At 36.2% G+C, this 25,063-nt stretch overlaps 1 protein-coding gene across 10 annotated transcripts in view; it reads left to right on the top strand.

The window, feature by feature from the left end:
• Window positions 1-25,063, top strand: part of LOC139118772 (diacylglycerol kinase zeta-like) — a 182,828-nt gene that overhangs the window by 67,970 nt on the left and 89,795 nt on the right. For 4 of the 10 annotated variants that reach the window (XM_070682308.1, XM_070682334.1, XM_070682317.1 and 1 more), the window contains exon 1: window positions 7,259-7,397. The exons of the other annotated variants lie outside the window; for them this stretch is intronic. In XM_070682308.1, the coding sequence (XP_070538409.1) occupies window positions 7,381-7,397 (17 nt within the window). In that variant the 5' untranslated portion in view covers window positions 7,259-7,380. Of the gene's footprint in view, window positions 1-7,258; window positions 7,398-25,063 lie in introns of those variants that run through there. 10 annotated transcript variants of the gene reach the window in all.

A 25,063-nucleotide genomic window follows, 5' to 3' on the forward strand; every position in this document is an offset into this window, starting at 1 on the left:
TGTCTTTTGATGTGTCAGAGAAAGGCAAGTCTCTTGTATCATAATCTGGCTGACAAAAGTTTTGTTTTCCACTTTTCTGTTTTGTCTCTAGAGGGCGCCACTGCCATTGGTCAAATGGTATCAACAGAGTGTCTTCAGATAGAGACTGCTAATCAGATCATTCTAGCATGTGTAGTTTATCTTTGATTTCAGTTATATTTAATCAACTATGATTGGGTTCTATAAGTAGTCTTACCTTTCATTTTATCGATATTAGCTGCAATCAGTTCAGCCATCACTAATCCCTGTTCATTTTACGTTTTACATAATTATATAAAATAAAGCTTGTCGGTAATACTTTCTAACCAGACAGTGCTTGGAGCTAATGATACATATACCATGTTGTTCCATATCTGTAATTACATGTCATTGCACAGGACATTTTTTCAAAGGAGCTAAAAATTACTGCTTTGTGGTGATGTTTCATAAACAGTTTGCGCATTGTAACAAAAGACAAAATGACTTGAAAGCTAGAAAAAACAGCAAAATAAAAAAATAAAAAAGGGTCATGATTCTCTGAACCAAAAGTCACAAACTAGATAACATAGAATATACAAACTCTCTAGTCTTAAATTGTTGCAAATCATCTGCTTAGACCATAAACATTTGTTGCACGGTAGAGAACATTATTCATGAAACTACAGCTTGGATACTACCATGCTATTGTATTTTTAGACATGATGATGTTCAGACAACCTTGCAATTTAATTAGCACAAGAAAGCTGGTTTTGATCTGACACAGATTAATTTCCTGGTTATGACTGTTCCAATTAGCATGAAATGAAATCGCTTTGATTATTTCCTGGTGCATAGCACAGGCAGTATAGTCTGCAGCTGTACTGTCTATATTTGGAATATACTACTGATGTGATATTTCCTGGTGCATAGCACAGGCAGTATAGTCTGCAGCTGTACTGTCTATATTTGGAATATACTACTGATGTGATATTTCCTGGTGCATAGCACAGGCAGTATAGTCTGCAGCTGTACTGTCTATATTTGGAATATACTACTAATGTGATATTTCCTGGTGCATAGCACAGGCAGTATAGTCTGCCATACTACTGTCTATATTTAGAATATACTAATGATATTTCCTGGTGCATAGCACAGCTGTACTGTTCTGAATATACTGCTGGCAGATTTGTAGGGGCAACATTGTAACATTTTTGTCCTTTTTATGACCAGAAAAAACATGAAATTACTTTATAATCAACCTGAATTTAACCAAAATAGCGGAGTGACATAATGATCTTGTAGACTATCCTTTCTGAACTCTATATCGGTATTGACCAACTCTTCAAAGAAGGTATTGACTCAGTATCAAGCTTTTCTAACACAGCAGATACCAGGAAGTATTTATATTGTTTTCCGTAAATTGTTTCTGTTGGCGGGCAGAGTATAAGGTGGTTTTTCAACCATTTTTTTTGACATATACCAAGACACTGAACACCATGATTGACATAATTAAAAATATATCAGTAGACAGATACATGTAGCTCTTCCCATTCATATGTGAAATCTATTTGAACAAAAAACAACTGTAGAGGGCGCTATTGAATACTACAGGCTTTGCCAAGGTACAACTTAACAAGTACGATCCTAACACCCAGCAGGCCAGGGTACAGTGCTATCTACAAAGTAGACAGCCAGTGCCTTCTATTAAATTGGGGAAAATTACTGACAATAGTTAGGTATATGATAGAAGCCGCATATCAATGCTTGAAATTTGTCCAGATTCTGTACCAGACATCTGGTCTGATAACTTTCAAAAGTTATATATTTATATAATAGATCCTACAGATATATATATTTTTACCTATATATATATATATATATATATATATATATATATATATATTATATATATATATATATATATATATATATATATATATATATATATATATAAGTATACAGATATACACATGGAAAATTACAGTGCTCGATACTAAAAGCAGGGTGTTGCAAATAATAACACAAATTACTTCACAGTACAAATTAACAGACCCATGGAACTTTCATCGAAACATATTGATTCGGGTTAGGCCGGTCTAAATTATAGTATGGTCATATTTGTATCAGAGCAATAAATTAAATGATTTTGATATCTTTAAATTAAATGACATTGTATAGTTCCTTATTTCGTAATGTTTCACTCTCAAATGTTTACTTATCAGATGGTATCACTTCCCCAACTGCTGAGTCAGTAAGTGGTATTGAGACAAATCTATAGGGATTTTCACCTACTTGGCATGGTATGCTGTAGCAGGTTATAGTCAATAAAAATCATGTCAGGAGGCCTTCAAATATGCAAGTCTGTGTTAGCTCTTTCACCACTGTGGTTTGACCCAAGCCCATTGTTTTCTATGGTACAGTTGGACCTCTAGAGAATCCTACATGTACGCTTGCCTCCGTACCTCCAACCCAGGTCGGAGGTATGGAGGCAAGCGTACGTGTTGGATTCTAGGCTACTGTCTATGGATAAACTCTTAGTTTGATGTACTTCTATGACAGACAGGAGATGAGGGTGTGTACAATACAGCAAACACGTGCAGTGTATGTATAGGCATTTACAGCTAGTTCAACAAATGTTAGATCTCAAAAGTTTTAAAAGTTAACATCACGTGTAATACAATGTAATTGTAGTATCAAGGGATAGTTTCTGGCGGTCAAACTACAATATTTTAATTTCAGAATTTAGCAAACCAGTTAAACTTGTTGATTTTCTGTGGAAATATCTCAAAAATGCAGTTCTTGGGTGTGGGGACTTTGCTCAAAAATCATTAATTCACAGAATGGGACATGACAACAAACTGTAATTTTGCGACATGTTTGAGTTATTTGTGTTGGTGACTGTGATGTCGGAACTTTGAACTCAGGTGTGCCTGACACCTGTCCAAGTTTTGAGTGCAATTATCCTGGCATGCCAAATCGGTAGAGTCATTGAAATGTCCATGCAACCATGAGAAAGTTCGACACACTTTGTTAATGATTGTAACATTCAGTGGCAGCCACCGCTTGTTTCCATCTCAATGGCCGAGTGTCTGTTTGTCTTGTTTCTGTGTAACATATTAAAGCATCGGCTTTGATTCTGTGTGTACAAGCCTGTACATGTAAGCTGTGATTTCTATCCAGTGTGCGTGAATAAGTTAGATCAGAACTGATTATTAAGAAGTTACTGATTTACAAATCACATCTTTACTGCAATGCTACATGTCCCCCAAGTAACAAAAGTAGCACTTATATGGCTTTTAAAAGTTTTATTGAAGTGTCGTATTTCAATGAACAAGCAAATTATACTGGAGTATTAAAGTTCAAAATATATACGAAATTGTTAACATTTTTGTATCAGTTGTCTGTCTGTCTCATGTCTGCAGTTTTCTTGATACCTTGATACTTCTTATATTTTTTTAATATAAAGGGTTTTAGCTCCGCTGTCAGCGACGCGGAGCTTATCAAAAGTTGATTATCCGTCGTCATCCGTCGTCCGTCGTCGTCGTCGTCGCGTCCGTCGTCGTCCGTCAACAATTGCCTTCTCCTCTGAAACCACCAGTCCAATTGCTTTGAAATTTTATATGCAGTTCACTTGGGGTGACCTCACTTCAGTTTGTTCAAATCATGGTGAAATTTGCATATTTGTATTTTTGGGGCATTTTTTGGTGTTTTTGGTAAAAAAATCTTCTTCTCTGAAACCGCTTGTCCGATTGCTTTGAAATTTGATATGCAGTTTGCTTAGGGTGACTTAAATCAGATTTGTTCAAATGGTGGTGAAATTTGCATATTTGTATTTTTAAGGCAATTTTTGTCATTTTTGGTAAAAAATCTTTAAAAATCTTCTTCTTCAAAACTACTGGTCAGATAGCTTTTATATTTGGTACATATGTCCCTAGGGATGATCTATTTCAGATTTGTTCAAATTGTGCAGAAATATGCAAATTTGCATTTTTAAGGCAATTTTTGCCATTTTTGGTCAAAAAATGTATTTCTCAAAAAGTACTGGTCTGATAGATTTGAAATTTGGTATACAGGTTTCTATAGATGAACTAAGTAATATATATTGAATTTCTGATGAAATCTGTAATTTTGTATTTTTTGGGCAATTTTTGCCATTTTTGGTCAAAAAATGTGTATTTCCAAAACTACTCATCTGATAGCTTTGAAATTTGGTATAGAGGTTTCTACAGATGAACTAAATGATATTTATTGAAATAATGATGAAATCTGCAATTTTGTAATTTGGGGCAATTTTTGCCATTTTTGGTCAAAAAATGTTTTTCTCAAAAAGTACTGGTCTGATAGCTTTGAAATTTGGTATACAGGTTTCTACAGATAAGCTTAGTAATATATATTGAATTTCTGATGAAATCTGTAATTTTGTATTTTTTGGGCAATTTTTGCCATTTTTGGTCAAAAAATGTGTATTTCCAAAACTACTTATCTGATAGCTTTGAAATTTGGTATACAGGTTTCCATAGATGAACTAAATGATATTTATAGAAATAATGATGACATCTGCAATTTTGAATTTTTGGGGCAATTTTTCCCATTTTTGGTCAAAAAATGCGTTTCTCAAAAAGTACTGGTCTAACAGCTTTGAAATTTGGTATACAGGTTTCTATATATGAACTAAGTGTGATATTTTGAAATTATGATGAAATCTGCAATTTTTATTTTTGGGGGCAATTGTTGCCATTTTTGGTCAGAATATTTTATTCTCAAAAAACTACTCATCAGATAGCTTTGGTTGACATGTTCTTAGGGATGATCGGATGTGATATATTCAAAGTATGATGAAATCTTCAATTTTGTATTTTTGCAGCTTATTTTAGCCACTTTTTTCTGGCCACTGCATTGAGTTATCAAAGATTTCCACCTTCTTCATCAACATGTGTCAAAAATAGTTATTCTGTACATAAACACAGCGGAGCTATATCGGCCGCTAGGTCGCTTGTTTTTTGAAAAAGATAAATTTATTCCAACAAAGTGGCAATAAAACAAATCAACATCTCTTATATCGGGTCAAAATGCTATCATCAGCTGTGGCGCCCTCTAACTCTTAAGCTTTCGTAATTCTTTAAGTCAATTTAACGATTCCTTGTCATGTCCTTGAGTGTCAGCCCTATACCTAATGCATGGGATATATGAAATTTAGGTGTACTACACATACATCAATGCCCCTGAAATGGAAATATCACTTTTATATTTTGTGATCATACCGGCGCTATCCAGGGTTGAAATAATGTAATCCATACATATAAGTAGTTAAATAACTATACAGGGTGTGAAAAGCTCTTCAAAACTTTGTTAAAGCAAATATTTGAAAGCTAGGAATTATTTTCTATGCTTGCTTCTTTCACTTCCTTAGGATTTTTTCTGTGATATCTTGTTCTGTGTTTCAATTTATGGCACGGTCCACATGTCAGAATTCACGTGCAGGCCCATTTGATGCATCTGGTATTCTCAAAATAGAATATCCTTTCTCACGAAACATTGTTGAGAGGTATGTCCGAATCTCAGTGGAATGGTTTTTAATTTCACAGCTAGAACATGCTATGATAAAGCCAGACAATGAGAGTGTTGTCTTTTTTTGTGATCTGTCTTCTTGGTAGACACTGTGCAGGTATTGGCCTTGGGGGACGAGGTGAGGTGTTGTCCGACACAACACAATGGGTGACCTTGCCGCGGCTAATCAACAAACTGCTTTATTACAGTTGTCTGTAACTTATGATCACATGCCTTTTTATCTAGTACCCTTTTTAAGTGAATTTAGCTAAGTCTGTAAATTTGCTAATTTAAGATGCCAGTAATTTAAACTTTTCTCTATATCTACTATGGTTAGGATGTCTGTCTAGCTAAATTAAAACCCTGCCAATTGCAAAGAAAGACTGAAAACACTAAAAAAGCATGCAGCTAATTCAAAATGCTCTACAGTAGTTTAATTCTGTCAGTACAGAACGCTGTCTTGTTCAACTCCTGTAATACCAGTGAACATTGGAGATGTGACCGAGTACAACTTTGAATTTAGGTAGTATGCGCCTCGAAAGTGAAATACTAAAACTTTTGCTCAAACTTTCCTCAAGGAACATTTAAACAATTCTCTTTCAAAATCAAGAATAAAAATCGGGGGTTACCTTGCAAACTTTGGTACTCGAGAAACAAATTACCCAAGATTAACCGATATTTGAAATTCAAAGAGGCCGCCATCCCTGTGTTAACTCTATGGAGAAAAATAAAATTTTTGATTTTCGAAAAAAAACAAAAAAACAGTGAAAAGTGTTCTTACATCAAGAGCTTTAAAATGAACCCCAACAAGTGGTAGATCAGAAAAGATTTGAAAATGTTTGAGTCTAAATGTCTGTCCCCGAGGCGCATTCTGCCTTAAAGACATTAAAAGTGACTTTCTGTTTATCCCCAGACATTTGGAATACAGGAAAAATTTTTTTATGAATGTCTATAGAATTCATCCAATCTTTTTAGAGACAAAGGGGAGTTGTTGAAAATCATGTACCTGTGAAGTTTTTCAGTTGCAAAGCAGACGTTTGTTTTTCACAAGTAGGTGACTCTTGTCATACATACTGATGTTGCTAGGTGGTTGATAACACCAAAGTCATTGATCACTGCGACAGATAACTGTTTTGCCAACGTTTCGTGGACTTACCCTATACTTTTCTATGGTAAAGTTGGACTTCTGTACCGGAACACAGGGGTGAAAGCATTCAAAAGACTTCTATGGTCCCCACCCAAACAGATTTCTTTGCAAATCAACTTTGCGAGTGTAGTCGATATCCTTGAAAAAGATAACCCGGAAACTACTTTTCACAGCAAAGTGTCGTCAGTCCCCGCACACGCCCATTCAGAGTAAGACTTTGGTACGTTCCCATTGTTTTCATTTGGGTGGGTGGACCTACATTTATTGAAATAGGGTGACAGTGTAGCACATTGGCTCAGTCCCTCACATAACACAGATCATGCCGATTTCCATTTAATAGTAATTAATATTTCCTGCCGTCACTCGCTTGCAGTGATTTGACACTTGAAACTAGCATCACTTGTTTTTGTGGGCACTTGAGTTTTCAAAACCGCTTGGTTTCCACATTACATAATATAAAAAGAAAGACATGCTATTTTTAGACCACAACAAATGAAGGAACTCGGAAGTGGTAGGCGTTGTGAAATATATCCCAGATAGGGGTGCCCTTTGCTAAGTTCAGAAGCAGAGGCCACCTAGCTTCCCCACAGATAGTAACAGGAAACTTCCAGTGCGGTAATGTCTGAGTTGAACAGGGAACTTTTCTGGGAGAGGTATGACATGCATACGAGGTGAAGCTCTTCCTAACAATGCTGAACAGGTTCAGGTAATTATACAATATATCTGTCCTAGATGTGTGTGAGATTTGGATTTTGTCTGCAGTGTGATCTGATTCTGGTCTTATCTCAGTGATCTCATGTTGGCAAGGTGGCCGGTCCCCCATATGTGTGTGTATACTGTGTAGGTGTGTGAGCTGTGACCCTGAGGTTAAAATCAGTGCACACGTACTACAGTATGAGCCTTCCTGAAAGACGTGTGTGTGTGTCGCACTCTGGGAGTGACCGTACCTTCGCAGCTCAATGACGCAAAAGTTTGGACGTACTTTTGTTGCAAATGATTTTACATGGGAAACTAAAAATTAGAAAACTTGTTAGTTCCTTGTTGTAGTTCTCAAGAAATGTAAAGTGGTGGAGTTGTTGAATTTAGATATTGGTACGATATATGTTTACTCAAGGTTAACCTATATAAAGAAAATACTGAATAATGTAATGATTACACACTTACTTTAAAGCATTTACTCAAATAGAATGCAATGAAAGTGTTAGTTTCTTGGTACATGTAGTATAAGACAAAATCTAAACCTTGTAGTTAATGGTAGAATATATAGGTTTGTTCTTAACGAGTTGAAATGATCAATTTTGACCCAGTGTGACACCTTAGATAATTGCTATTTCCTAGTTACTGTGTGTATGCGACATTTAATAGTGAATGTGTGCATGCGGTATTTGACGCCACCAGTTGTGGTTTTCTGTAGTCTATTTTGAGAGGCTGTTGGCTGTCGTGACAGACTGCTGCTCTTAACGTAAGCCATCAAGAAAGAAAAAAAAAAACGCCTACCAAAACTGTGATCGCCGATACCATGTGTGAATCAGTGTTTATACAGAGGGTGCACACTGAGTGTTCTGTGGTGTTTAGGTAATTCCGTTGAAGTGACACAATAACATTATGCAATTTTAAGAAGGGCTTTGTGTCCCGTTTTTTGTCTAATTATATCTGCCTATCTGAACACCTTATTTGCATGGAATAATTGTTACTTTGGAATTCAAAAGAGATATCAGAGAGCCTTTTTGCAGAATAGATGTGCTGGAAAATGTTTGCTGCTATTTGTAAATACTTAAACAAAATAAACATCACTTTTGTAAGTGTACATGCTGTATGTACCCAAGTTATTTTCAGTTCTGTGATCCTAAACCACTGTGGAACACTCTGTTGTAAAAATTGGTAATTACAGATTTCTTTCGCATTTTTTCAACTATGGTGGCTTGTTCTACTCCCCAAACCATGTTGAGATACACAGTATTCAGCTTGTCAGCTAAGCTTGTATACCGTGTGCACAGACTGCACTGTTAGTGTTATTGTTGACAAGCGAATTCTGGACTTGAAATGAAATGTAAACAATAACAGTGCATTTTACATAAATAGATGCTGTATTTACAAGCTTTTTACTGGTTGGTGTTTCAACATGCTTTGGGGAGTAGAACAGAAATTTGCAATTAACATACAAAACTTTGTAAATAAAATAAAAAGTTACACATGCCATGTAGAGCCATTTGTACCAGTGCACTGAGACTTTACCTGTTTGTTATATTTCAAGGCAAAAGCTCCAATGATGTGTATTGTCACTCATACGGTATCAGCAAATTATTGATGTGTAATATAATCTGTGCGCAATTGAGTGTACTCACAGTTTTGGAGTTTCTATCTTCCTGCAAAGAGTGACTTTTCTCAGTGTTGCAGTTTTTGGCATTCTGACGCATGAACTTTGAACAGTGGCCTGCTGGCGATTAACGTCACGGGTCTGAAAAGAAAGAAACAACAAAACGAGATAAAAGTTGAAGTTCTGTATCACCAGGCACCCCAGGAATCTTGTGAAAAGGTGATATTTATATGGACCAGCTATGTGTTTGCCTAAAGTTTGGTTCAAATACTGTGACAGACATGTATTGTCGATCAAAGGTTTGGTTGCCTTGGAAGATATCCTTCAGATATAATCTTTATATCTCTCTTTGTTTTGATGTTTTTATGATTGTTTTTCTAGATCAGATTAGGACCCAGGAACACTGCATTGTTATGTAAAAGGGGAAACAGCCTTGAACTATTGACAACACCGGGTAAACAAATCCATGCATGTCTTCCAAGACACTTGTAAGGTCTCTGTGCGGCTTCTTCTTTTTTGAGTTTCTGTCAAGGACCTCAATATAATCTAGTCCAAGGTTAGGTGAATGCCACGCCTCCCCCTCACCCCGAAGCTGAACAAACACAGAAAACTAAAGAAAACAAAATCTTTCAAGACTGTCTGATAAAACGTGACTTTTTAGTGAACATTTTTTGAAATGAAAATTGTTGGTTATCCTCACTTCACAGAAGGAAAATACTGCCAGGTTCATGTAAATAATTTTTGAAAAGTGGCAACAGTTTACTATTTAGATATATATGAACAGAAAACATCAGTGGTCCAGTATGCTTTTAAGTAACATGGCATTTTAACAACAGATAAAATGACATTTATGAGTCAATAACTTTTAAATCTGTGATTATCAAAATAATTGCGGTTAAAGTGGTGGTGTTGTCAAAGAAACATTGTATATATATAGTTTGAAATTCAAGTTTACAATGTTGGAGAAGTTAGAGGTAGGTACTGTTCTCATCAGAGGAATCAGGTACTGCCAGAGATGACAGATGTGACTGGAACATTTCAAAGCAGTGATTGAGAGAGAGTCGCCCTGCAAAGTACTGCACAGTATACCACCAGTAATGCGAGTAGTGTAGCTGTTGCCGTTAAGAGGCCTATGGTTCACAACGCAAGATTTTATTAAATTCAAGATTTCACTAAACGGGTCTGCCATGCTGTGATCTTCATAAAAATCACTGCTGTAAGCAAACGTGTCTTGATAAAATTGAATTAAGCTTTCAATGACTCAGCAATAAGACTAAATATAAACTATTGAAAATTAAACAGTAGCACATATTTGAATGATTTACAAGAGGGTTTCAACATGTATGGATATATAATACTTATGTTACTACTAGAGTCACATTCCTTCAGCCTGACTGTATTGTTGTTATTACGGTAATATCACTACTGTATACAGACACAGTATCCATTACTTGGTGTTAAAATTTACTACGTCTTTATATAGAGTTGCATTGGCTTTAACTTTTAATATGCCTTCCAGTGTTTTTGTTTTGCTTTCAAAATACACTTTCTTGTAAATTATTCCAAAGTCATGCTGAAATGGTGGGTGTTCAGATGGTAGGTGTGTAATCTGTTCGCTATTGTTGTTGAAATCTGAATTCTTATCTAGGAATAGAAGAAAGCATTGCATGTTGTACGGAATGCATGGTGCTAGCAAATCTCATACTGCATTCCTCTTGAAGAAATATGAGAAAAAATGTTGTTTTATATAACTAAAACAATGAAAATATTGCCTCAAGTTAGAACCATATACCAGTATGTGATTGGCCTGCCAAAATTTTATACTGGGCAGACTATATTTGCTATTGCAAAGCCTTTATGCATGTTTCTCTTGAAAATTTTGAAGCCTGCCCTCAGTCTGCAAATACAGGGAAGTCATTTTCCAAGCTGAAAGTGAAAGTATTTCCTCATGGTTCCTCATAGCAAAAGGCTGATTACACGATTTTCCGTTTTTAGCCATTTCAGTCGGATTTCGCAATCAAGAGGGAAATAATAATTTAGGATGGTATACGCAATCAGTTGAAGGTTCTTGATATTTGACCAAGTGATATTTTGTACCATATACTCCACTTTTACTGAAATTATTATTTTTTCTTGGAGACACTGACAGTTTGTTGCAAGAATTATGCCGACTTTTGCACAAGACGTACGACCCAATGAAGTATTTATGTTTGCTAGCAGTCCTGTTTTGGTGTTGCATCTTCAATTTAATGTACCAACAGGACTAAATAATCAACAGTTGCCTATCAATTTAGACACGTTTAATTTGGTTTTGTGGGTAACTCCATAAATTGATCAATTTGTCAAATCGATCAACTCAAGTGTGTAGTTTATGTCTTCATAAAGCTATTCATTGCCCCCTAAACTCAAAATGTAGGTCAAACCACTCAAATGAAAATTATAGAAATTTACCAAATTCTGATTGTGAAAGGGTTGCTCATTATTTTATTTTTACCCTTTCACCGCCATGGTTTGGCCCAAATGCATTGTTATCAATGGTGAGTGTGGACCTGTTTACTGGGAATTAGGGTGAACAGGTTACATGTATGCTAATGGTGAATGGATATAATGAACAGTGATGCCGGCTATGCTCAAAATAATTTCAATATTTTTTCAATTCCTACATTATTCTCGTCTTATCTTTAAACTGCCTGACATACGTTTACGCTTCCATACCTATATTGTAGCTCGTGATTTATTTTCAAGTATTTTTGTTAGATCTTTAAAACTATCTTATTCCACACCAGTAATGATGTCCCACAGCCTGCAGTGTTCAATTTACCAATACAGCCCGTATTTATTCGTTTCTGTGTGTCTACTGTACTTGTTGTCAAATGTTTCACAGTCAGGACTGAAGTTTATTTGTCAATGATTAATAAACACAGCATGGTATTTACAGTGCCTTATGTCTGCACAGCTAATACATTGCTCACACCTTGCTTACGGAAGTAGGATACTGAAAGTGTGCTTGTTGCACAAATATAGTGAACATATTATCAAACTTTACAGCTATATTAGATTGTTACGATAAGATAACAGATAAGGAAAAAAACAGGAACACGATATACTTTGATTTAGAGTTTTAGTTTCATATGCGTATCGGGTATTATTTATTTTGTGTATCGTGCTGCACAAATACATACAGATCTAAAAATAAGATGCATGAAAACCTGTGTACACATGTACAAAGCAAACACGTATGAAACCTCCACCTGTTTTGACTGTGTTGCCAGGAGAGAGAATTCATGGAAGGCTAAAATTGGGAACAGTTTTATAAATAATACTGTCTCTGTACAACGCCCAGTGAAGTTGAGCCATACTTAGCATGACAAATTCTAAAGTCGACACTCTCTATTGATAGGTGGGTTCTCTTTCAGTACAACTCATGCTATTTACTTTTAATACTATTAATAGTTCGAGAGCCTTCCTCTTTTAATAGTATAATCCACCTCAAGGACAGATATTTCGGCTCTCAACTTTTTCAGTACTTTTCTGATCTACCACTTGTTGGGGTTCATTTTAAAGCTCTTGGTGTAAGAAATTTTTTTACTGTCTTAGTTTTCTGATAATTAAAAATTTTATTTTTCCCCATAGAGTTAACACAGGGATGGCTGCCATCTTGAATTTCAAATATTGTTAAAATGTTCGGTAATTTGTTTCTCTAGTACTGAATTTTGCTTGTCGACCTCAATATTTCGTAAGAGAATAGTTGAAAGTTTCATTGAGGAAAGTTTAAGCACAAGTTTAAGTCTTTCACTTTTGAGGCGTATATTATCACCTTATGGAAACCACAGTTTTGCAACAGCCATATGTTCAATCTAGTGACTTTAATAATTTTTTGAACCAAGATTTCTGAACACGAGAAAAGCAATTTACCGCTATAATTTCTTCAGGTCAACTTACCAAGAGTAATTTATGGGCGTTTTAGTTTTTCAGATCAAGGCAAAAATTTAGATCAAATATATTTTGATTTTGTGTAATTAAAAAACAAAGTTGATAATTATATATTGTAACAGTACAAAGAGATTTCTGTATTAGTTTTAAGATAGACTACTTTTTGGGAGAACTAGCTGCCTTGGTGAAAGGCTTGACAAGGAACAATGTTTAAGAATTAGTGGTTTTTAGTGAAACGTTTTCAATGAATTGACACGACTTTCTATTCACGTGTCACTTTGAAGCTACTCCCTGTCAGTGTCATCGTAACGCATGAATTACTCACACGGGAAAAGCTGAATGAGAGGTCATTTGAGGTCATATTTACAAGAAGGACAGTATCCATGACATTGAATTTTTTGTCGTGTATTTGCACTGCACTCCGAATGAATGTATTGTCAGTTCTGTGAAGTGTAATCATTTCAGACATCAAGAAGATTTCCTGCAGGAACTGTTAGTTTTGTACCTTTTATTATTGTACAAGAGTCAATTATATCTCTGTAGAAAGTTTCCCGGTGGATTCCAGTAGGTCATATTTTGGTAGTTGGAACTGCCTGTGTGGCCGACACCATTGTGTTCAGAGTTGAATGTGTGTTTGCATATACTGTATGTATGGTACATAATTATATATTTTTATTTATACTATGTATGAAGTCCTTCATGATTTCCATGGAAGTCATGTCGGACATTCATCATTTTGGAGTGTAATATAAATGGAAGAAAGGTTGAACAGTACACTTCTCAATTATCATTTGTCGTTGGTAGCATTCTAATCCATTACAACAGTACGACCACCTTAATCATCATACATGTCTACAGTATGACAAAGTGACGGCCAACAGATCCAAAAGTGCTGACAACCAACAAAGAGAACGGCTAATCTGAACATTGCATTGTAATCAGATTGGGAAAGCATACAAATGTTTGAAGAAAATATAAAAAAATTTTGAAATTGATTCAAAGATTTCAGAATTATTTGTAATTGTAAGTTTAGGTATGCAATGCATACACTTTATATCAGCAGCTGTATAAGACACAGTAACTGCTAAACTCCAGAGCAGCTTCACTGTAGGTAAACCTCTGAACAGTAGTTCTATATTGGCATCAATAAAAAGGTCAATTGACCTTTGGTGTTATTATAAAAGGTCATGACCTTTTACCTTCGTTGATCTTCGGTCTCATGTATAGAATTGTCATAGGGTGACTCACTTGTTAAGGAATGCATGTCAAACCATTCAACCAAGAAAATGTTCAAGAATACCCATTGGGTTAGCTCTGCATGGCAGGGCTGTGTGTTGCAGGCGTTATGCGGCCTCCCACCATGGCAGGGCTGTATGTTACCGGCGTTATGCAGCCTCCCACCATGGCAGGGCTGTGTGTTACCAGCGTTATGCGGCCTCCCACCATGGCAGGGCTGTGTGTTACCGGCCTTATGCAGCCTCCCACCATGGCAGGGCTGTGTGTTACCAGCTTTATGCGGCCTCCCACCATGGCAGGGCTGTGTGTTACCGGCATTACACAGCCTCCCACCATGGCAGGGCTGTGTGTTACTGGCGTTATGCAGCCTCCCACCATGGCAGGGCTGTGTGTTACCAGCTTTATGCGGCCTCCCACCATGGCAGGACTGTGTGTTACCGGCATTATACAGTCTCCCACCATGACAGGGCTGTGTGTTACTGGCGTTATACCCTCCCACCACAGGTGGTAGGAGGGTATAACGCCAGTAACACACAGCCCTGCCACGCAGAGCTACCATTTGGTTTGATTAACATACAGGTTTTCACAATAAATATGGTATTGTACTTGACAAATTATGTTTGTAGTTTATGTAACATGATAATGCTATGCATGAAGAAGTTCTAACCTGTAGTGGGACAGAAGAGATCACAATTACTCCATAAAGTGCCTGTAGTTATAACTTTCCAGTTCAAAGGTCAGGAACAACGCTAAAATTTCCCAAATGTGGAAATTCAAATTTCAAAATGGCTGCTATACAGTGTGTTAATTCTATTGGGAAGGATTAAATTTTGATTTTCATGAAGACAAGGTAGTGAAAACATTAACTGAACAGGTTGTAAATGAGTAAACACAAACAGGAGACCAGAGAAGTTTTGTATAATATAACTTTTTCCAAAGAACTCTCAGGGACTCATGAAAGGTGACTTCATCTAACATTGGAAATGTGCAATTACATATTATTAACCTTGACATTCATTTTGTCAGAATCATGATAATTAATTGTAAGAGTGAAGATAAAAATACATGGTTGTGTTTTTCCTCACCATGCCTCTATAGAAGTGCGCCCTCTGTGGCCATAATGCGTTTTCAGTCCATTTTTCCCAAAAATCGGAGTATATGCTTTATTTGTGCGTTCCAGTTCTACAAACAACAGAATAATCACATTGCAATGTTCATGCATGTTTAAAATGCATGTTTAAATCATTCAGTCTTGGGGACAAGATTTTCCTAGTTGTTATACACTACACTTATGAGGACCAATAGAATGCGTCTGGGGAACAGCTATTTAGAGTCAAAATCCTACAATGCTTTTCTCGTCTACCACTTGTGTAGGCTCATTTTGAAGTTTGTTGTGTAAAAGATGTTTTTGCCATCTCACTTTGGCAGTCATTTTGAATTTGAAGTGTAAGTAAATGTGTGCTGATTTGTTTTTCTGAAACCAAAACTTGAAGAGTGGTCCTTGATTTTTACTTTTGATGATGAACGAAAATGATGTGTTTACCTGAGGAAAGTTTGAGCAAAAATTCAAGACTTCCAGCTTTGAGGAGCATTTCTAAGGTAGTTTGCGTTCAGAATTGAAAGACTTGTTATCTTTTGTGCAAACCTTTCCTTAAGGAAACTTTTGCAATTCTATTTTGAAATCAAGGATAAAAGTCAGGGGTCACTGTTCAAAATTTGGTACCAGAGAACAAATTACCTAGTTATATTTACCAACACTTGAAATTCAAAATGGCTGCCATCCCTGTGTTAACTCTATGGGGAAAAATAAAATTTTCACAAAAATAAGCTGGTGAAAACTATTTATTCCATGAGCTTTACAATGAATGTTAATCGCACCTAGCAAAGTGAATTAGTCAGTCATTTACGTTTAGCAAGTGATGAAGAGCGCCCTCTAACATAAAAAAGCTGACAAGTAAACTTTTGTCTATGTGTAAAACTTTATCAATAGGATGTTTCATACTGAGACACCTTTTCAGTAAATTTTAAAAAAAGCGCAGAACAAGTCTGTAAGTTTTATTGTTGTGTTCTTGAGATTAATGAAGAGAGCCCCCTATCAGCTGTAACTGTGTAAACTTTTGTTTACAGATAGAATGGGGCTTCACTTTGGAGTGAAGTACCTATAGCATGTACAGTACCTCTACAATGAGTCCAGGGTGCTGTGCCTCTCCTGATAATGAACTGTGCCCTTTCTACCAATGTAGAGCATGCTATTGACAAAGCTTGCATTCAACAAGTGGAATTGAATAGTTGAGCATCAAATTTTAACATCTGAAAAATGAGCTGTAAAATCATCAACTAAGTATTTGTGTTGATGATACAAGATGAATCCTCTGATGGCAACAAAACTTAGATTGATGCACTGTGAAGAGCTCATTTTGTTAGATCGGATTTCTTCCTAACACTGTGTTTAATTTTCACTCACAAAGCTTATCATTTACAGAAAGCGACTCCCAGATTAACGTTAAGAAAGGATGTGCTGCGTACATATAGTTTGACCTACAAAACTCACTGGTCATTCTAAAATACATGGGGGTGAAGAAATGAAATAGAACAAGGTTGGATTGTCTTGTATAACCATGAAACGACACAAAGCAGTAATCTGTAGGTGTAATGCCCTTAGAGGATGACCCCTCATCAGCAGGTATAGTCGTCATCAATGTGAAATCTTTCACAATAAACATCTGGTCATAAAATATGCATATATAAACCTAATACATGATATTTCTTCAGGGGGAAAATTTCAGTCAAATCTGAAATCTTCAAAGAATAAAGAAAAACTGCTACGAATAGGGAAACTGACTATATGACCTAAAAATCTTATTTATTATGAGAAGAGTAGTTTGTATTCAACCTTTATTTAAACTGGGGGGGGAGGGGGGGGGGGAAATCAAGACAAGGAGATGACTATTTGTGATTGCTAAACTGTGCCATTCTGCCTTCCATGACACTTCAGTGAACTTATTCAATCACGTATATTTTGATATTTTCAGTTCCATTTTATTTTTAGAAGCACTGATCTCACCTTTTATTTTTAGAAGCACTGATCTCACCTTTCTGTAACCCCAGATGTACTCCACATGTGCCATGATGAGAACACAAAAAAGACTTCACTTGTTTACCATAAGAGACTAGATAAACGGAACAATGTGTTTTATAAGATGTGCCATTTGCTTGCAATGACTCTACAAAAATTTGAACCAGAATAATTTTTTCATTATCAATGAGATTTAAGTTGTCAGTAGTAATTATCTCATTCCTCTATTGCTTCAATTTTTCTCAGCGCCTGCGGGGGTAATTAGATGAAAAAGGGGTGCCTGCAGGGGTAGTAAGAGGGAAAGGGGATGTTTGCTATGAAAGACCTTATATACGTTGTGATGAATAAATTTTGGCCATTTTATATTCACTGACAGTTCAACAAACTCTTGTGGAATTTATAACAAACAGGATGATTCCAAGAATTACTAGGTTGTCCGTTTCAGTGAATGCAAATCTGGTTTGATAGGGTGTACTGTCCGTGGAATTTTAGTAGAATCTAGAATATTCCGTGGAAAGTCTTTCTGGCGACAAGATTCTGTCTGTACAGTTGTTTTTTGCCATTTTGAAGTGATATGTGGAAGGTTGTAGAAGCCAGACAAGCTTTCCTAAGTAGCCAAATCATGAAAAAAATATGGAAGTTGTTTATTCCCTCGATAACTTTTATGTCTGCAGGGGAAAAAAAACACATCGTGACTTCTCAAAGAGTGCTATTACGGGAATTGTTTACGGCAATGTTGCAGCTTTTCTGCAGGCAGTCAGCAGTTTCTATCATAGAAGCGGTGATATCATCATAATGTGTGTATGCTTCACTGGTGATATCATCATTATACGTGCACACTTTTCTGAAAGCTGTCATTTACTCAATGCATGAACGTCAGCAATACATAAATAAACCTTTTTCAGCTGTGATGCTATTGTCACATACGCAAATTTCCTGGAGTGGTTCTCTCCATGTGTCTGTACGTACTCATAGTATAGCCTTCAAACATAAAGAAACACATTATATTTTGCTTTTTGATATCTGTTGATAGTTGTAATGCACATTTGCATCCTTATTATTATTGTCTGTTTTCATATCAAAGTCTCCAAGAATGGTACGATTGATACACAGATGAATCCAATGTTGCATAAAATAATTCAAGGTCTGAGAAATACGAAATTCCTCTCATGAAATTTTGAACACAATCTTTACCCACAATTAGCATGATGTAATGAATTGTGTGTAGTCTTGCCCAAAGTTGAATATTTTCCAGTGAACAATTTGCTTAAATCTTAAATCTTAAATTCTGGAATTCTGGAATTCAAAAGTCAGGGAGAAATTTTTTTCACTGAATTTTTGATGGTCCACATTATTTATAATTCTGTCAACTTTTTACATGCATTTACCAAAGGGTCAGCTCAATTATTAACCTTTTGAGCGCCAAAGTCAATTTTTGTCACCTTTATAAAATATACCCCAGTCAAATTTTTTCAGATTTTAACAAAATTTTGATAAAAAACGTTATTTGGTCCAAAATTATTAAAAAAATACAGAAAAATTTATAAAAAAATGGTAAAATGTTGTGCCAAAATTTTGGCGAGAAAAAAATTACAGCACTCAAAGGGTTAATAAAAGTAAATATTTTTCCCAACTGATCAAAATGCTAAACTTGCCATTGTTTGATAAATAAAATTTTTATGAAATATTTTTAATTTGTCTGTTTCCAGGTTAATTTATGAAGATTTATTTGTTTATAAATTAAAATAGATTTATCAGTCTATTTCTGCTATTGTGTGAGAATACACTGGCAGACAACGGAACAGAATTGTTAAAACAGTTTATGACAGCTTGTCTTGCTTCTCACTGGTTCTGTCACGTACAATGAAAGCAGCGAACTGCAGTATGTGATAATGATCGTACAAATGCACTCAGGCATGTAGTGCACTTCTCACATCATTGTTCAGAGAAGTGTTTCCAGATTTATTCACCGGAATGATTCTTTTTTTGAGTTGGGCACTGCATGACTCTTGAAATCTCAGCACTTATCCTTGACCGCCTTTTTCTTTATCAGCTATTTTTACACTGACACATTTCCTTATCAAGGGTCTTTGCCATCATCGAAGCTTATCACCACCGAGATTGCTCATTCAAACGTTCACAGAAGCTGCCCACTTAGTCTATGAAAGCTAGATTTAAACACTTTGTAACATTGACTATCAGTAGCCAAAGCCAGCAGCATGCAATAAAAAGACTATGATTTAAGATTCTGATGAAAGATGGATATCAGAAAGAATTAAAACATAAATTTGGTTTATTTCCTTTGACGTGCAAAATTGTTAATTTTTTGCCGCAATTACTGCGGGAAGACACAATTTAAAAAGTGACACTCCAGCTGTGTTTCCCAACGCTTTTTCTTTTCCAATAGAAATGATCGACAGCATAAAAGATTTGTACTTGTGCTGGAACATACTTTATCATCATCAAGTAAACAAGAAAAATTGGATTTTCGTTCTTTAGATGAGAAATTGAAATAAAATAATGTGCTTCGTAATTTTTATTTGCTGGGCATCGGATATTTTTTCATTATTCATGTGTGAGAGCGTAGTTTTCCAGTATTTTATTATTTGCCCTTTCTGATGTTCTCAATACATCATTGCAGAAAATATAGTCCAAGTGCTTACTGGATGTGTAATATATCATGGTTTTCAGGTATTTTCCTAACATATTGCAGAAAAACTTATTTTGTACTGTGCTGACACTGTAACATAAGAAACTGTTACACTAATTCACTCATTTAAGGAGCATTATATAGTTTGTCACTATTTTTCATTGTTTCATCCAGGATGGCATCAACAGGGGGGGTTTTCCCCCTTTGCCAGAAAATTTAGGGGGGATTTCACCAGTTCATGTCTTCTACTTGTATCTCTAAGGTGTGACTTGCACCGTTTCAGGGGGGCTGGTCCCCCCTTGACAAATTACTAGGGGGTGCCAACATGTCGACCGAGGGAGAACCCCCCATCCCCCTGTCCAGATGAAACACTGATTTTCGTTTTTGATGTCAGCCAGAGTTTCTTGTCTTAACCCTTTCACCCCCAGTTCCCTGTACACAGGTCCAACTTTACCATAGAAAACAATGGATTTGGGACAAACCATGTTGGTGAAAGGGTTAAATCCCCAAGGCTTGTTGAGATACACAGTCGTACATTTGTAAACTGCAATGTTATTTTGACAAGTGACTTTTTGGTCTGTAAAAAATTCAAATGTAAACAAAAACAGTTCATTTCACATGCACAGGCTGGGTTGACATGCTCAGCACTGTGTAGTGCAATATGCCTTGGGGATTAGAACAAGAACTTGCATTTGACATGCACAACAAAATGTCTATGTCTATTGATCAAAGTCCCTTTCTGAAACAAGAGAGATGTACCAAACCTGAGCAAAGGAGAGGTTTTGAAACAGCTAGATTATGACTTACCTTGGACCAATCTGGGCTGGTTTATGAGGAATATGTTACATGGCAACTGATGTGAGTGAGGGAATCACATGATTTTAAAATGGTTGTATACCACATCTATCACTCCTTGAGGCATGGCAATAATACTTTCTCTGCTATCTGTATGTACCTACATAATGTTATCAACCGTAATGAGTTTGTAAACCTTCCTGATATTCGCGCACCCCTTACAACAAATAGTCTCCTGATCGTAGACTTCTGTGCTTTTCAAATCACGCATACATGGGGGCTGTAACTCTGATACAGATGAGCATGCTTTTTCAAAACTTAAGTGTCTTTATAATGTATGTAATGCATCGTGTTTTAAAAATACGACAACAAATCTCCATAAGATCGGCGGTGCGACATTTTCTGCAAGAGGATAATCCCTGCTGATAAGGCATATTCATTTTTTATCAGATTTCGGCTCTGCAGAATTTATTCTTCTTTCATGTGGGCTAGAGTCGTGATGTGAAGATTAAATGGAGCAGTGTACAAAATTAATTATTGATGTCACCTGAGCTGAGCTGAGCTGGCTTCTCATGGGTTATAAACTTTCTGTTTTCACAAATAATGCATGTCCAATGCAAAATATTTCCTCTGGTTTCACATATCCTGGATTGCTAGAGTACTGCCCTCGTGTTGAAATTTAAAATTATGCATTTATCAAGAAAGTGAGTTCCTTCACATTTGGTAACTTGCTGTACAATGGCAAGGGTGTATTTTTCATCAGCTACTCAAACCAAATCATCGTACAGTCACTGCAGTGACTTTTCATCGTGATGATATTGAGCGTTGCAAGGTGTTTTTCCACCTGTCGTAAGATCGCACAAGGCTTCGATATTTGCAAATCATAGAGGTGAAGTAAAATTACATGTGGTAGTATGGTACAACAAACATTGGCGACTTCTGGTCGACACTTCTGGTGGTGGTGAGTCGTGAACTGTTGATTCCCCCTCCCCCCCCACAAATCCTGTTTCTGTATCGTCTACTCAGAATGTCAGGACTGGATATGATGATACAGAAACAGGATGAGAGGGGATCATCAACAGTCCGCGACTCACCACCAGAAGTGCTGACATTCTGAGTAGACGGTACACAGTCACTTGGACTGTCCCACGTTTTAAACCGATATGCAGAATAAAGGGGAAGAATGACATGGTTTTGCCATCCGGAACACAAACCCCATGTAGTATGATCTTTACTGTTGAATAAAAGGGTCTACATTGATAGCTATGCACCTCTTGTTTTCACTGCCAAAGTTTGAAATATGTTAACCAGGATTTAGTCACAATTCCGGCTCAAAAGCCTTTTCCGTGGCTCGCTATGGCATACCGGCACAGTGTGTACCTACATAAGAACTGTGGTCTGTGCATAAACAGGAGTTTTTTGGTCCATAACAGAAACAAATAATGATTTAGTATGTTTCAAACTTCGACACTTTATGTCCTATGTGCACCGGAATGCCTCTTTATATGTTACTGCACCATACACTACACTCCAAGTGCCTGTGAAATTGTAGAGATGGTGGATTTTTGCATATGTGAGTGGTTATGTGGTGGACTTTTGCCCAGCTGAGACCTGAAGACACAAAGTCAGACAAGGCTAAATTTGTGATGTTGTGTTTGCATATACCGTATGCTGCTACCACAAAGCCCAATTGAAAGACCAAAACGGCATTGAGCGACTACTGATTCCTGTGTCAAAAAGACAGCATTCTATAAACTTTTGTAAAAACTTGCACAATATGAAGATGGCCTATTGTTACTTTTGCTGCATTTTTGAGGAGGGATGGTATTTTTCATTTGTCCAGCTCAACCTGAGTCACAGATCCTTTCGCAGCAAGTCAAAGCTGAGTAAAATAAAACTATTATATTAGGTACACTGTGTGGAACAACATTCAAATGGAGAAAAATATTTTGTTATCGTGTTCTATGTCTCCTACAAGCGCCACTCACAATGGAAGTTTAAGACAATTTTTACATTGTCAGATTGCCATTTTCAATTTTGGAAAACTAGTCTTTTAATGTATTTCCTTGAAAATCTGCATTCACGAGTTGTCTGTACTTAAAGACTCAAGTTGTACAGGACAATGGGAAAGCCTACAGAGTGCATGGATTCTGATGGATTTTCCATGTCCGGAAAACTGCAAGCCAAGACTTACTCATTTATGGTGACATTTCCCCGTCATATCGTGGAACAAAGGGAGGATGCGTCTCCATAGTCTAGGCTTTTAGGGCCTATACATTTGATAGAAGAAAGAAATGAATTTTTGATAAAAATTCAAAACAAAAAGACAGGATGGACTCTTTAAAGGTATACTGTCACCTGTTCCAATTTTGCCACAGTTTCCATGGAAAGAGAAAATCTATCCAATCACAGATTTTAAGCGGGTGTCCGCTTTTTAAAAACAGCGCCCTCACATGGGCATTTTGAATACCAAGGAATGCCCCTTGACCATATATGGGCATATTTAGATTACAGGTGACTGTGTACCTTTTATAGTCCTCGTGTGTTGTGTAACAGGTTTATCTAGGCACAGCATAGCTTGAATTTTCCTCCCAAATGATGAATGCTGGGGGCTTGACCCCTTTCATCAGATGTATGGTTTGATCCGTCTGTTCTCAGTGACACATACAGATCCATCTACTGAGTTCGCAGCAGTAAAAAGGTATATACCATACATGAACCAGCTGCTGTACAAAATTTAATGTTGCAACAGCATGTCCTCTGAATGTAATTTTTCTACAGTTTAGTACATACCATTGAAATATTGATTATGCAATACAAACAAACCTTTGTGAATTACTAAGATTTAAATGATATAATGTGTTTATTCTGACTTACAATTGTAATGAATGGTCCTCAGCTAGTCATTATAATTGTGAAATTGAAACTCTTCTGTAAAATCGATGCTTTAATTGTAATGGTTTGTGATTTATAGGTACGTGATCTATTTAACCCGTACGAAATTTGATGTTGACAAAATAATTAGTTTTTAATGATAATGGTTTAGATATTTGGAATGATCGTGGTACATGTCAAGTACCGTGTGAGTGGGAAACAATAGTACAAATGAAGATACCGTGTATAGGACAGAACGCACCACCTTATCCATTCTAACCTTATTGAGATTTGTTCAAACTCCGCTAAGAATTCAACCATTTTGATATATATTTACTCAGCATAGGTTATTACAACGAACAACTCAAACAAAATATAATCTCATTCTTAGAGTTATTCAGAAAGTGCCACTAGATAAAGTTACAGTTTTTAATGTTCTGATGTAATATATTAAGAGAGAGAGAGAGAGAGAGAGAGAGAGAGAGAGAGAGAGAGAGAGAGTGTTGCAAGGACAAAGTCAAATATTTTTAAATGTAATATTGTTCATGTTCAGATTTTGTTTGTTTGTTTGTTTTCTATTCTCCTCAGTAAAACAGCCATGTCTTTGCTCTCTCACCCCTCTGACCTTTCACCTTATTTCCAAGAAATTTCGGCCTGGCTGTAGCATAGAAAACAATAAGGTAAAACTTGTCTGTTGGGTTTATTGGGGCTGCAGATGAAAAATGGGAGAGTTGCCCTGCAAAGTCCTTAAGTTTTCAACATGTACAGTACTTTAATCACATTGTGAAGAGAACTTTGTCCAAACAATCGATCAACTTGTGAGTTCAAGTTCAGTGCATTTTGATTTAGAGATACAGGTTTTGGAAGTATGATAGCACATAATATTTAAATGTTTATTCAGAAACATTGTTTTGCAGTGTGAGACTTTCAATATGTACGGTGCTTTTAATTGCAACCTATTTGTCAATTACACTCTTCCAAGTTTCTATCTACCGGTAGTAGCAAAACAAAGCTAATGTCAGATGGACTATTATTTGAAAAAAATTTTCAACTTTTCAGTATAATCATTATTTTTTTGTTTCAACGAGAATTCTGCATTTCAAATCTGTCCATATCATCGATCGTTTTGTTAAAGTGGGAAAATCCCCAGGAAAAATGAGGATCAGTTTTCATGTGGACTGGATTGGTTTCGGTTTGTTATTGTATGTGCAGCCATCAATATGACTTGATAGAAATAAAATGAGATATTTCTTTCACAGACAATCTCACGAGCTCAGTTTTCAATTCACATATCACATATTAGTCTGAACTCTGAAATTCTGTTTTCCTGTAAATATTTTGTTATGGCCAGAAATCTTGAAATTCATAAGCAAATGGGTAACATACAGAGTTCAAATAATCATCTCATTAACCTTATTGACTCTTATTGCTCACTTAAAATTTGAGAAAATATTGGTACCCCCGGTATTTGGATATAAAGTCTATTTTATG

Source organism: Ptychodera flava, chromosome 2, assembly GCF_041260155.1.
Source record: "Ptychodera flava strain L36383 chromosome 2, AS_Pfla_20210202, whole genome shotgun sequence".
Classification (NCBI taxonomy): domain Eukaryota; kingdom Metazoa; phylum Hemichordata; class Enteropneusta; family Ptychoderidae; genus Ptychodera; species Ptychodera flava.